This window comes from Megachile rotundata, chromosome 1 (assembly GCF_050947335.1).
Source record: "Megachile rotundata isolate GNS110a chromosome 1, iyMegRotu1, whole genome shotgun sequence".
Classification (NCBI taxonomy): domain Eukaryota; kingdom Metazoa; phylum Arthropoda; class Insecta; order Hymenoptera; family Megachilidae; genus Megachile; species Megachile rotundata.
The window spans coordinates 4,209,075-4,223,457 of record NC_134983.1 but is presented as its reverse complement, the minus strand read 5'-3'; the positions used below and the strand labels follow the sequence as shown (position 1 = coordinate 4,223,457).

At 30.5% G+C, this 14,383-nt stretch overlaps 1 protein-coding gene across 2 annotated transcripts in view; it reads right to left on the bottom strand.

Moving 5' to 3' along the window:
* Positions 1–10,803, bottom strand: part of Tat (Tyrosine aminotransferase) — a 34,591-nt gene extending 23,788 nt beyond the window's left edge. Inside the window, exons 1-3 of one of the 2 annotated variants that reach the window (XM_076529280.1) lie at positions 10,452–10,803; positions 2,794–2,898; positions 2,038–2,105 (exon numbers count right to left, since the gene is read on the bottom strand). In XM_076529280.1, the coding sequence (XP_076385395.1) occupies positions 2,038–2,105; positions 2,794–2,898; positions 10,452–10,593 (315 nt within the window). In that variant the 5' untranslated portion in view covers positions 10,594–10,803. The remainder of the gene's footprint in view (positions 1–2,037; positions 2,106–2,793; positions 2,899–10,451) is intronic. The other variant, XM_076529275.1, reaches the window with a different exon arrangement.
* Between the last annotated feature and the right edge of the window lie 3,580 nt (positions 10,804–14,383).

The window sequence follows — 14,383 nt, the reverse complement described above, 5'->3', positions numbered from 1 at the left end:
CAGTCCAGTCGTAACCGTTGAAGTAACACGTTGTCCGAAAAGTTGCAGCCTAAGTGTTTGTATTTGTTTTTTATATTCCTATTGATTCTTATACCCTTGTTAAATTATTAAAATTATTGTTATTCCCAAAAAACTTTTTAATTCCGTCAACCTCGATAATTTCCGATCCTACATTAATGTTGAAAAGTTTCATCTAGTTTTCAAAGTTGTATTCATGAATGGACCAATGTTTCATTATATAAACCGATAATCTCGTGATTATCTGACAGTTGAAATTAGTTATAAACACCCGGTGTCCATTATAGTTCATCGTAAGTCCACTAATTGGATCAGCTGGACATTGTGTCTTTCAATTTCCTTCTTCATAAGCTGTACGAGGATACCAGAATGACGTCTATTAAGATCCTAGCAATAATAGCAGCACTATTTATTATAATTTCATTATCAAATTTTTGCATGAATACTAGTAATACTGTTCTAACAGAATGTGCACTAGTGTACACTATGCAAATGAATTTAACATTTATTCAAATAAAGAGTGCAACTTCTTCTCATTTTCTACTATTTATGTAATCAACTGTAATGGGGTCCTGTAAATGCTCTATATATTATTTATAGGTATTGTATTACATTACAAATTGTCTCATGTTTTAGTTGTGAAACGCTGTACGTAACTGTATCGAAGTATTTAACCAAACCTAACCATTGTAACAGAAACGTAAATTGCAAATATAAGTCTTAAAATTAATATTTCAAGAAATATTTCAAGAAATCTCAGCTCAATAAAAACAAGAGGTGTTGTTATGTATACAGTGCACTGTATTGTACAAATTAGTCCACGTATCAATGAGATGATGTTCTTATACCACCTGTTGAGAACCGCTATTTCACGATAACCATTTGTTAAATGCATGCGATCGGGGCTCTAATGCTGTCGTGATACTTTACTGATATAATTTACATAATGTTACGACTGAGATATTAGACGTCACAATTTATGTGAGGTTATGAAAGAAATATTTTTCATATATCAGTGATCGATATTTTTTCAGTAAATGTTTATTGGGTGCTTTGGACGAAATATTCTGTCTCCCTTAGTTTTTAACTCGATAAACCCCGCGTTGACAAAATAGCGGCAAACATTGTTATTCTTATAAACTTTTAATTTAGAAATTGAATGCTGTAACAAATTCGTGTAAAGTTGAAGATTATACTTTGTAGCTGTGAAATTTGATCAATGAGACGCTACGAGATATACATTTTCATCAACGAACACACAACGGTTGAACTCCATTTCGCACACGCGTGCGTCGTTTATTGTGAACGCATTAAAGAATTTTATTAAATTTTCAGTAGAAAGAGAAAGAAAGGTAGGAAGTACGTATTTCAATTCATTAACACACGATTTTTCATTTAATATCTGAATGGAATTTAATTCACTATTATACGTTTTATTATCACGCTCCACAATAGTCTCGACGTCTAGAAGCATTACCTTTATCGACTCGCGAATAAATATAATCTATTTCTGGCTTAATTCAGTGAACGGAATAAAATTTTAATATCGTTAATTGTTACCCAATTGTTAATAAACGAGAGATCAAATTGCGAAATACATTTCGCGTGATAAAAAATCGCTTTATTGGTACGCCAGATTGAAATGATTTATTGGTTCTCGTGTGCTCTTCAAAGTACGAAATATTATTAATTAGTACCGTTTATCAACAGCAAAATTTTACGTCACTAATGAATTACAGAAATCGCAGCTGTAATTAACAGTATATAATTAGCAGTATGAAATGTTATTTCAGGCTTGTTGAAATATACAACTACGAATCTGGGTTAATATAGCCTGAAATGTCTGTGCTTTATTTTTTCATTTAAAAATGTCATTAATTTTTGTTCGTGAACATTTTTCGGAAATTATTCAAATTTTTTAAATTTCACGACTGGAATTTGCATAGTATTTAATATTATTAGAATTACGGAAATGTAAAGTATTGATGATCTTTAATGCTTTGCGAATTTGAAACTTACCTTAGCATCCACCTTCACAAATTCACTGGAACTATATTCTGCGACAGCTTCTCTTGCAATCTGATAACCTTAAAATAACGAGGACCAATTAATGATTAAGTCAATCAATTATGTTCAGTATTTCTGTTTCATATAAGTTCTATATCGTTCTACTTCTTCAAATATTTTATCCCAGTAGTGGTTATGATCGCTGATATACTTTTTAGAAAAAAACACGAATTAACTGACTTCCAAGAAATTAGTTACTCTGACTTTCTATTTATTATTAAAATATTAAAATATAAAGTAATTAATACTTTAGGTATGATTTTTATAAAATTAGAAGAATGGTTTTACTTTTTATGTAATTATATTTATCTATTTCCTTACTTTAAATTGATGGAAATTAAATAAGAAAGTTTCTAGGAGCATTATGATTGTTGTGAAAAAATTTATTTATCGAGCGTCATGAAACATTAATGAAAATAAACAGTGAAATATATGTATAAATTTCATTAATGAATACTTCCAAGTAAGACAATATTCAAACTATTAATAAGTGACAATAAAACAAAACAGTACAAATCTAATTTTGTATTAAGTTTATATGAACCACGGATGCAGAGGTTTCATTGTATGTGTGTACAATTAAATATCGTTACTTTTTCAATGTCATCATTTTATATTCAAGCAAAATTGATTTACAAGTACCTTACAGAATGTTTTTCTTACACGAATATAAATTTCCTGCTTTTATTATTATTTCATTAATATTACCTGTACTTGGTGCATATCCGTTGTACATTTGCGAACGGAGACTCTCTTGGACAGCGTTAAATACTTCTTTGGGTGGTTTCAAATTGCCAAAAGTTGTTGGATCACCTAAAAATGAAAAGTGTATGAAGAAGGCTGATATGTGTATTTCTTGAGAAATTAATCTTAAATTGGACTTGTGATTCACGGATCTTAGAATTTCTGAATTTTATTGATTTCGTAACTTGAGAACTGTTTGATGTTTAGAATTTGACATTTTCATAATATTGCAATTTTTCAAGTTTTAGACTTTGCAATTTTATAATTAAAAATTTTTTAATTTTTTAACTTTGGAATTTTATAATTTTAGAATACGTACATTTTTAGATTTTGGAATATTGTAATTTCAGGAGACATACATTTTTAGATTTTGGAATTTTGGAATTTCAAAATTTCAGACTTTTTTTAACTTTTGAGATGTTGGAATTTTGGAGCTTTCAAATTTAACAACTTTAGAACTTCGTGCATGTTTCTGGAAATTTTAAAGTTTCAAAGTCTTTGAATTTTTAAGTTTGTCAAGATTAAAACTTTGAATTTCTGAAACAATAAAAATGTAGAATTTTTGAATTTTGTATCTTGTGGACTTTGAAATTTTTGTAATTTTAAATTTTAAAACTTTGATGCTTTCAAATTACTAAACTTTGGTACTATGGATTTTTTAATTTTAGAAGTTTGAAAAATTGTGATCCATGATAAGTTCGGTAACAGAGAATTTTTTTTTCCAAAATATTAATTCAGAAAAAATATTTTTAAAAAATTCAGAAAAGCAAAATTATTTTCTTTTGCTTCTTCTATTGTTGCGTGTCCAATTAAACTCCTCGATAGACACATGCTCCACTTATGAGCACAATTTATAATTCACAGTTTGTAATTGTCATGAAACATGTCATACATTAGAGATGCTTAATTAGTATGCAGCGAGACGTTGATGGAAAGTCTCGTTTGCTATGAAGATTTTAAATAATTAAGAAACTTGCTCGATTACCGTCAATTTGCCTGTCAAGAATGACTATTACGCCATATGGTGACGTTAGTCTAGAGATCTACCAACTGCTATAATCTCTTTAAGGGCAAGGATAATATTATAATTAAATTTTCATCTTTGATGGGAATCATTCATTCTCGAGAAAATGTTGAAGTCTGATGAATTATTCAAAACAAGTAGGAAATCGTAATAGCTACTATAATTTGAATCTTCATTATCGATTTTATCCATTATGTAGTGTAAAGCGATAATCGTAGTGCAATCAGAAAAGAAATAATTTTTTAAATAAAAATTTTGCATTATTTTAAATTACTTAAATGTCTTCAACATCTTGTGATGTCAGTGCTGCGCATGAAAACATCTTTGAATCAAAATTGATATATATCTGAAAAATATGTAAACACCTGGAGATTTGAAGTATATCTTATTGTTAGTACATAAGTAGCAAAATTTTATATATAAACAAAGACAATCATGTTAATTTGCATTTCTGTTATATTTATATCATTGAATAGAAACCATTAAGTTTCATAATGTTTAACTGTTTGTAAATGATAAACCAAAGTTACACTTTTTAACGAAATTATTAAATATTTCTTTTATATAGCTCATCATAGCACACATTTAACCGACTTCGAAGAAGGAGGAGGTTACTCAATTCGATCAGTATATTTTTTTTTTTTTTTCTTCTATGTATGTTCGCGCATTACGTCTAGCTGGATGGACCGATCGGAACGAAACCTTTTGCATATGGTAGGTGCTGACTCCCCATTGGTACCATTATCAAAAAATTTTTAACTTTTTAATTGCAAAGTGTTGTTATTGCAAAAAAACCGGCAACTTTTTTCTTTTTCTATGTATGTTCGCCGATTACGCCTAACTGGGTTGACCGATCGGAACGAAAACTTTTGCATCTGGTGGGTTCAGTCTCCCCATTGGTACCATTATCAAAAAATTTTTCATTTTTTAATTGCAAAGTGTTGTTATTACAAAAAAACCGGCAACTTTTGAAATAAACTTTTCTCGATTTTAGTGCGCTTTTAGTATCTTATCACGGACATGATTCTAAACAATTTTGTTCATATACAAATTTTGCGGAAAGCTTTTGCTTTCGAGATATTAGCGAAAAATTGTTATTAACTTTTGAAATCAACTTCGAACGATTTTAATGTCCTTCGAATATGTTGTTAGGGGCGTGGTTCTGGACAACTTTTTCCTCTTGTATAATTGACGGAAAGCTTTTGTCTTCAAGATATTAGCGAAAATTGTTGTTAACTTTTGAAACTAACTTCGAACGATTTGAATGTCCTTCTAATACGTTATTAGTGGTATGATTCTGAACGAGTTTTTCCTTATGCATAATTGACGGAAAACTCTAGTTTTCGTGATATTAGCGAAAAACTATTGTTATTAATATTAGTGGAACGCCCCGTGCTATGCACAGGAAAGACAAGAAAGGGCAATTACAATGCACTGTACCAAATCGCTAACTAAGCTTTACCGCTCTGACACGCGACCTATACAGCAAGATGAGTTCACGTTGACGTTGGTGTATTATTCCCATTACTTGGTACAGTCTCCGTATCGTTCTAAAAATGCATCAATTTGATTTGTTAGAAAATTTGTTGCGCAGGATCTGCTATTATTTTACGGATACTTTCACCCTTGCACAGTCCTAAGCCGTAAGAGATACATATGTGCAGTAAATTTTTGCAAAGAAAGTTACCAAAGAACAAATGGATGAAGCACACTCAATCATGATGTAATTAGTTTGTACTTGTCCCTGAAAGAGTGTCCCTGATTTTTTTTTCTATGCACGTTCGCCGGTTTTTTCCTAGGTGGGTGATCCGATCGGAACAAAGCCTTTCGCATCTTGTAGAGTCTGACTCCCCATTGGTACCATTACCAAAAATTTTTTCATTTTTTAGTTGCAACGGATTATTGTTGCAAACAAAATTGAAAAACGAATATCCATGTTGTCTTTTACTTAATTATGCTCATGGCATTTACGCAGACAAAAAAAGCCCGGAAGAACTGTCTCACAGTATCCTATACAATTCTCCCCATTTCACTAAAAAGCGTGAAATAAAATAATTTTCAGAAAAAAAATACACCGACTTCGAAATGCACTAAAAAGTATAAAATAATTTCTATTTCCTAATGAAGTAATTTCTATTTCATTCAATCATACAATTACGTAACAGATATGAATGAAACCTATTTACTCGTTAGGTAGTATATTAAATACATTTCAACCTTTTCGGAGGCGGCGCAAAATTAAAAGATTTTCTTGAACATGTCAACCTTTGGACAGCCGAACATAGGCAAAGCTTGTATAGCTATTTTTTTCTATACATATAATTCGACAGCACGCCGCGAAGTAGGTGTTAGTGCGTATAGAATGTAACTATGGTCTATCTAGCCCTTTGCGAACGGGACGGTTCGTTCAAGTTGAAAACGGACCAACATTTTCTCATAAATTTATTAATTTATTTGAACTTCGATGAAACTGAGAGTAAAACGAACGTCAAGATACTTCATACACAGTACAAAACAATTATTTTGACGGAATAATCTACATTTTTTCCATAACTTAATAATTCGTACAAATATACCCTCAAAAATATTATCTACCTAATAAAGTTTAGTAACATATGTTATGTAAATCCAATTTATAATTGATTCAATAAAATTTCATTGTATGACTACTATTCTTCAAACACTTTATCTTCAATGTTTTAGTCAAGCGAGATAATTTAATAAAAGCGGAACATCTACGCATTTACATATATTTGCACATTCATGTATTCGGTTGAAATTGAACAAATAAACTTTCTGAAGGTCGTTTACAGCCGGTAAAGTAACTTTTAAACGACTAAAATGCCGTCGCATTATTATTAAATAAGACATTAAAACTAACTTCGCACTAATTGCGCACGAACGGGCTACGATAAGCGCGAAACACGAAATTATCCAATTTCACGGAATTCGTTGCCAATCTCAGAAACTTCTAATGAAAAACTTTTATCTGTTCACGGTCCGAGTGGCTTTTTAAACACGTTTCCTGACGAAAACTTAGATAGCCTTTAGACTGTCGATTAACATGGAAACAAAGGACATATTAATTAATTCGTTGAACTTTTTACGAGAAACAAACGAAACAGACAATATCGGTTGCTTAGAAAGGGTGAGTAGTTTCATGTACTACTCAAAATAATTTAATGTTAGGTACAATAAAATTATGTGTAACTTAATACCTGTAAGAGGAAAGGGAAAATAATAAGGGAATTAAATGATGTCAGATTAATAATATTTTAAATACATGGGCGAGTTTTTTCCGTGGCAGAATGAAGATTTATTTATAACAAAAGTTTCTGTTACCAACTTACTCGGTTGCCGAATCGCTCGTTAAAAACAAACGCACTGGTACCTAATTAACCAGTTAAGTGTATTTGACGAATATATCCGTAATGGAGATGAGAATTTTGTGTTATGACGACTATATCCGTTTTGTTACAATTTGATATTTAAATTGTAATTTTGGCAAAAACTAAATTATATTCGTAAATTGTAATATGTTTAAAATGTTTAGGGGTCAACACGAAATAAAATAAACAAATAAAAAGTGTAAACAATTTGAGATGAATTCATAAATTCTTGAGAGCTAACTCGTCATTGCTTGATTATCGAGACACACACTGGTACGCGCTTTGCAATAAGATCACCACAGTTAACTGGTTAAAATATAATCAGGTTGATACAGTGTCCAAAATAAAATGCTTACATACTGATATTTTTTGACTAACCTACCAGACTATTTTGAACTAACCTAATCAATATTTGGATTATATGGAACTATCCTGAATTTAATTTAGGAATTGGTTGGATTACATGAGACTACATATTTCGGTCCATGAAATACATCCGTGTATTGTGTAATTATGTGTTTACCAAAACATCAAATACTGCGATGTATTTTGACTAACACCAATATTCCTTTACAAATAGTGTGGTTATTAGTTACCTATACCGCGTATACAATTTCGTCGTGAAACAAACTTTGTTACAAAATCTACAGCGTGGAAGGAAATTATATTCCATAAAAAAGTATGATTTGATGGTTAAAAGTACGATTTAATGCTAAAAATTATACTTTAATATCGAAAATAGATCGGCTTAATCATAAAGGTAGTCATTAATGAAATGAAAACTAAACATAAAGGAGATATTTTTATATTTATTAAGCAAGGCATTTGAAATAGAGGAAAATCTTGTTAAAAGCTGGCATTTATAAGGCAATAGTAGTCTTTTGAGAAAAATAATTGACTAGTTACGGACAGTTATTTTAAAATAAGTATTTGGTTTTATTGTCGGAATGTTGCTTCTCTTATATAAAGCATAGCTTGTTTCTTATTATAATGTAATTAGTTATTTTTCTTAAACGATTACTATTACTAATCGCAGGCGATATTTTAAAATTGGTAGTAGTAATCGTTTAAGAAAAATAACTAATTATATTATAATAAGAAACAAACTATGCTTCATATAAGAGAAGCAATGTTCAGACAATAATATTAACATAAATAAATACTCATTTTGAAACAACTGTTCGTAAATTATAGCATGCATTTACCGATTGAAAAATAAGATCAACTGCATTGTTTCTTTCACACATGAACCATTTATTTTGAATATGGGACAAGTCTACTTTTAAAAAATGAAGATAATGATAATAATAGATAAAAATTACTATGATATTTTTATCTGTAAGCAATCTATAGTCAAAATAATATAAATTCCCTAGTATGTATTTGCACTGTAGAAGTTTGGTTGATTAACGGTATTGAAAAAATGTTTATTTTGAAAGTGGTATAAGTTTACCTTGGATTGAAATTATTTTCTGCTAAATATATTACAGTATAATTTAGCTCCGGTTTTTAGACAAAACAAAAATTTTTAGACAAAATTTTTTAACAAAAATCTACAAATTGTTTAATATTGATATGCTATAGATTTGTCTAGGCACTCATTTTATTATCAGCTTGCAAGTAGGCACGAATACACTCTTCAATAAATACTTGCAACCAACACGGCTCGTGTTTCAGTATCGATGCATAAAACTCCTTAATAATTTCGCTGTTATTTTAAAATTAATTACGAATTACGGTTAGCCTATACAAGTACATATGTAAAGGCCTCGATAAAGAAGTATTATATCAGACACGCGAAAAAGTTATTCCCATGTTAATCAGTAGAAAAAAGCGGCTTCAAACCACAAACTACATTCGACTTTTAAAATTCATTTGACTTTATTCTTTCCGCTCTTTTTATTTAACAACAGAAAACCTAGAAAGATTCCAATCTTCTCGTTTCTTTGTTATTTTATAGTCGAGTAACTGCAAATCACTACAATAATTTAACTGTTATTTGAAAATTAATTACGAACTGCGGTTTATTTTGTGAAAAGAAAATATGGTACAGAATTATTTCAATGAAAATCATAACTGCGATGCATCCTGGAAGCTGGTAGGTAATAATAAGAGAATAAAAATATTTTTCTGGGTAATAAGGCCATTCTGATAAAATTCTTGTTTCCACGAAATTTTATTATTTCTATTATGTTTATAGAAATAAAACGTATGAGAATTGCTAATAAAAGAAGAATCTTGGAGTCAGGATCTAAATATGAAAACAATTCGAACCAAAATGAGTCAAAGAAATTAAGGAAAACAATAACTGAACAACAGACATATTATTCGTTTAATTAACGGTTAGAATTATTCATTAATTTATAAAGCGAGACAAGTCAATTTGGGTAAAACATTCACTTTTTGTATCCAGAATTTTAAACACTGGCTGGAAATAAGCATACATTGTCTAACATCACAAAATACAAAAAATTTATTTATTGGTGCCTGTCAATATTTTTAAATTTATTAAAATGCAATCCCTTAAGTGTCTTAAAATAACAGAAAATGGACTTGCGTTCAAAAGAAATGGCCCGTTTGTTTAGTGCTTAATGTGATGCAATGTTTTGATGAAATGCAGTAAATCGACATTTTTTTCTATTTACAAATTTTACACTGATCCTATTTAATTATTCTAATTTATGCAGAGAAACTACTCCAAGGTTACTCTCAGAGTTTGGCGTACTTTTGTAAGCTGAATATCGCTACGAATTTCTCAGTGTATTAAGAAATTTTTATTAACCTAATGTTATTATTTACAAAATAGATTCTTAGAAGTCTTATAACTTTTAATAATTGTTGGATGACAACTTCACTCCGCAAAAATATTCTAACTTAAAATAAACATATTTCAAACTTACAGTATGTCGAAAAGAAAATTCTTTCTCGTGAAAAATACTAAATTAGCAGGTAATGACCCCTAATATTTAATTAAAAAAATACAAGAGTACTATATTATTTACTTATACGATCACATTTACTTGTTGAACACATACACATAGTAACCCGTGGAAAGAAAATAATTCTCTTGTTTGAATAACTACCCTAATATGTATCTACGCTATTAACACATTATAAATTAACACTTGATAGTGTTATTAACACTAATAACAATAATGTGCATACAATGAAAATAACGATTAATTATAATAGAAATATATAAGTCTCACCTATGGATAAAGAAATCATGGATTTAGCAGGGTTGGGTTCGACGACGAGGGTTTCCACAATAGATCTTATGGGGTTGTGAGTGCACCTCGCGATCTCCGACGCCTGCACGTCCCATCTTTCGCGTGAGACTGAAGTGGACATCTTGGGTCCAAGAACCTCGAAATCTTCGCTCTTGAAACCCTTAACACTCGAAAATTCACCGTACAATTTGTCGAAAACTCCGCCAGTGTTTAAATAATCGTCAGCAACAAACGGAATGATATTCAATCGTCGAAATCGTTCTGTCGTCGAAGTGAAATCAGGGGTAAAATCAGCGAGCGATAATCCTCGTCCAGGTGGTATTCCATCACTGAGACGAGATCTCTTCAGATCTGCCAATAATCAAAATGCTCCAGTGGAAGCTGGGGGACGAATGAACCGGTTCGATTGGTCGACTAGATCCCACACCTTCTTTCGTAATTAATTTCAACGTAGTCCCTGTTTACGTAGATCAACATTTCTCAACGATTTCCTCCGTCGTTTCAAAGAAACCTGTGACTCGGTCACTCGACGTTCGGTCTACCGTTAAAACACGTCGTGAACCTTATTGCGGACGAAATTAGACATTAAATTTCACTGGAGAACGTTGCTTTGAAACGTTAGCTTTATAATTTAATAACTGATTTCAGTAATAGTAAGTTGAAGCTATTTCAAATTCCACTTTAAGAATTATTCGAATCTAGCTTTTACTATTTTTACGTGGAAATAAAATTTAAGGTTTTATTTTATTAGAAATAATTTATATTCTATTCTGTTAATATATTATTTACATTGTATTTGTATAGAATTCTAGAGTTCTTATAGCTATTAAGTTATTCGTTTAGTGCTTAATGTAGTAACGATATTTAAAATTTAATTCTACTATAGATTATTTATGCACTATTCTTATGTTTATTATTATTAATAAACGTATTATTATTGTATAATTTGAATATACTTTTATTTCTATATAGGCTGTACTGTTTGTTTCAATCCTATTATGGTTTTTCTACCAACTGCAACGTGCAACTTATTTACTATTACTACCTGCAGTATAAGAATTAGAACTATTAATTTAAATTCTGCTTCCTTCTTATACAAGTAAGTAAACTAGTATATGTTTGATAGAAACTATCCGATAATCCAATGTATGTTAAAGATGAGTATAATTACGTACACGTGGTAGATCAGAAATCCATTTTTTCTACCTGTTTATTACACAACCGTATTGGGATAAATCGCAATCCTTCTAATGAAATTGTGATTATGTTAATAGGAAACAGTGTTCAGTCCATTACATAATGAATTTCCACTTGTACATTTTTACACGTCACCTTCATCTATTTCAAGTTCAAGTATCACGAACTTGCAGAGATAAAAAAATGTAGTGCATGCATGCATATTTTACATTAAGTAGTTTTAATGGCGTAAATTATGTACATCATTTTTAAGTGATGAAATTTATTAAATTCAGTATGTAATCTAATAGGTACAGACACATGTAAAGCGGTTGTAGCGAGTTTTTCATGAATATCATATATTCATAAATGTTGCATAACATCTGATTAAAAAGTATAAAATGTACCATAACAGCAACGAAGTTTCTTAAGCTTCAATAAATTTTTAAACGTCATCATTACCGATATTACGTGTGAATTAAAATCCGAATTAATACAGCTTGATAAGCAACCTCGCATATGAGTAATAAGCACTTTGCACAATGCGCGTTTAACTAACACGAGTCATTCATGTATTAGTTGACAAGTAATATAAAACGCAACGGAATAACTCTCGAAAGCTATTCGACGCGAAAAGTTTTCCACGGATGAATAATATTATAATTTGTAGCTTAAAAGAGCATTATATCTTCAGAGGAAACGCATGGGAATAACTGAGGTTATGCAAGTGGAAAAGTTGAGATTTTATTGGCGATAAGCCACGTGTAACTATCGATATGAAGGAGTGCTCTCATTATTTCTCAAATTTATGAGTGAACTTGAAAGATGCATAAGAACTTAAATGCTTGAATACTACTTGATTTATGTCCGAGTAATCCGATGTTTATTTACTGAATTTGGATATGAATACTCCATGAACTATTACTATACGTACACAATACGCACTCTTTGAAACTGGTTTCGAAAAATCTACACTCGCAATAACTGTTTGGTTTCATGCCTGAATCATTACAATCTTCACTATTTTGTCATTTTATTATTTCATTGTTTTTCTGTTTTACCATTGTGTCATTTTACTAATTCATTATTTTACTTTCTTATCATTGTACCATTTCATTAGTTTATTGATTTAACATATTACTATTTTATTACTATATCGTTGAGGGATGAAAGTCTAAGTCATAATCTACATTATTAAAATATTATGGAGTCTTATTTATATTTTATACGTCCTTTTTATATAAATTGTATTAAACCCCCTCTAACCTTTTGTACTGTCCTAGTAATTCTATTTTACTCGCTATTAATGTAGGTACTACACTATTATTCTTCTATTCTAATATTTTTATGATTCTTTAACAATTTCTAATTCTACTATTTTACCATTCTAATGTTTTATCATTTTGCTACTTTACACATATCACTTACACATTTTATCACCATAACTAGTATTTCATCACTCTACCATTTCACTATACTACTGTATTATTTTACAGAAACACTATTTGTTACTGTCTTCTATCACTGCATGTACTACTACCTTATGGCAGAATACTGTATATAGAGTACATACACACGTATTCTAGATTCTACAGTATCTATTCTATATACAGTATTCTACCATATCATTGTTCTACTATGGAGTTATACTACTGCTTGTGTAGCCTTGTACCGTTCATTTCTTTTACCGTCCATTTTTATGTTGGGACTCCGTAAAACCCTCGTCGCGGTAAGCCAAGGCTTCGAACACTTACTATGGGGGTCATACATTATCTCGCATTGACCTTATCCGGTTTTTTCCATGTAAATTTAGCGTGCCATAAACGGTGAATAACGAATAATTTCAAGGTTTAGCGGAAACTGTTAGGGTTGCTAGTACAACTTGGAAATGAATTCAAAATTTTCTCTGTATATCCCACCTTAGGTACCCATGTCAGCGTTGAAGAGTAGGGTAACCAAATTAACGCATGAACAAAATTCAGGGAGTCGAATAAATTTTCAAATCTATTGAACTTAGAATTTTTCGAAAAGTACACTGGGCTTGATACTCATTGTCAGTAATTTTTGGAGAACAGTCGCTTTATACTTGTAATTATGTATGGAAATCTTGTAATGGAAGCACACGTCGCTTCACATTTGGTATGTCGTCGGAAGTTTAACCATCATATTAATAAAGATCATTTCTAATTAAGATCAATTTTTCGCAAAACTTAAGCTGTTATTTCCCTGGATAGTTCTTTCAGTGAACAAATATAATTATTTTCGGTGCATTTGTAAGTGATATACGCAAGAGTACGAACACAAGTTGCATGTCACACAGTATCCCAGATTTATTTTACTTCTTCCCGCCCTTGGCATATATGGGTTAGTTTACGATCTATACAAAACTATATCCGTTTCCGAAACCGCTAAAAAAATAAATGTGCAACCTTTCTCAAATTTGCTAACCTGAAAATAAATTCCAGGTGCCATAAATGAAGTAAAATGAAAGAAAAGGTTATGTGTACATCTCCTTTCGGACAGTTTAAACAATGGCGCTTTCTTCTTGCGCGAAGTATGTTAAAATTTTACCAAAGTATCACGACTGTTAGGGAGTAAAAATTACTTTTCGATTTAAAAATATATTTGCAACACTATTTAATGGCACTTGCTGATGTTTCTAAAAAATTATATCAGGTTTCTTATAAATAGTAAACACATTAGTAATTGCTATTTTTATATTTGTAAATATTTTT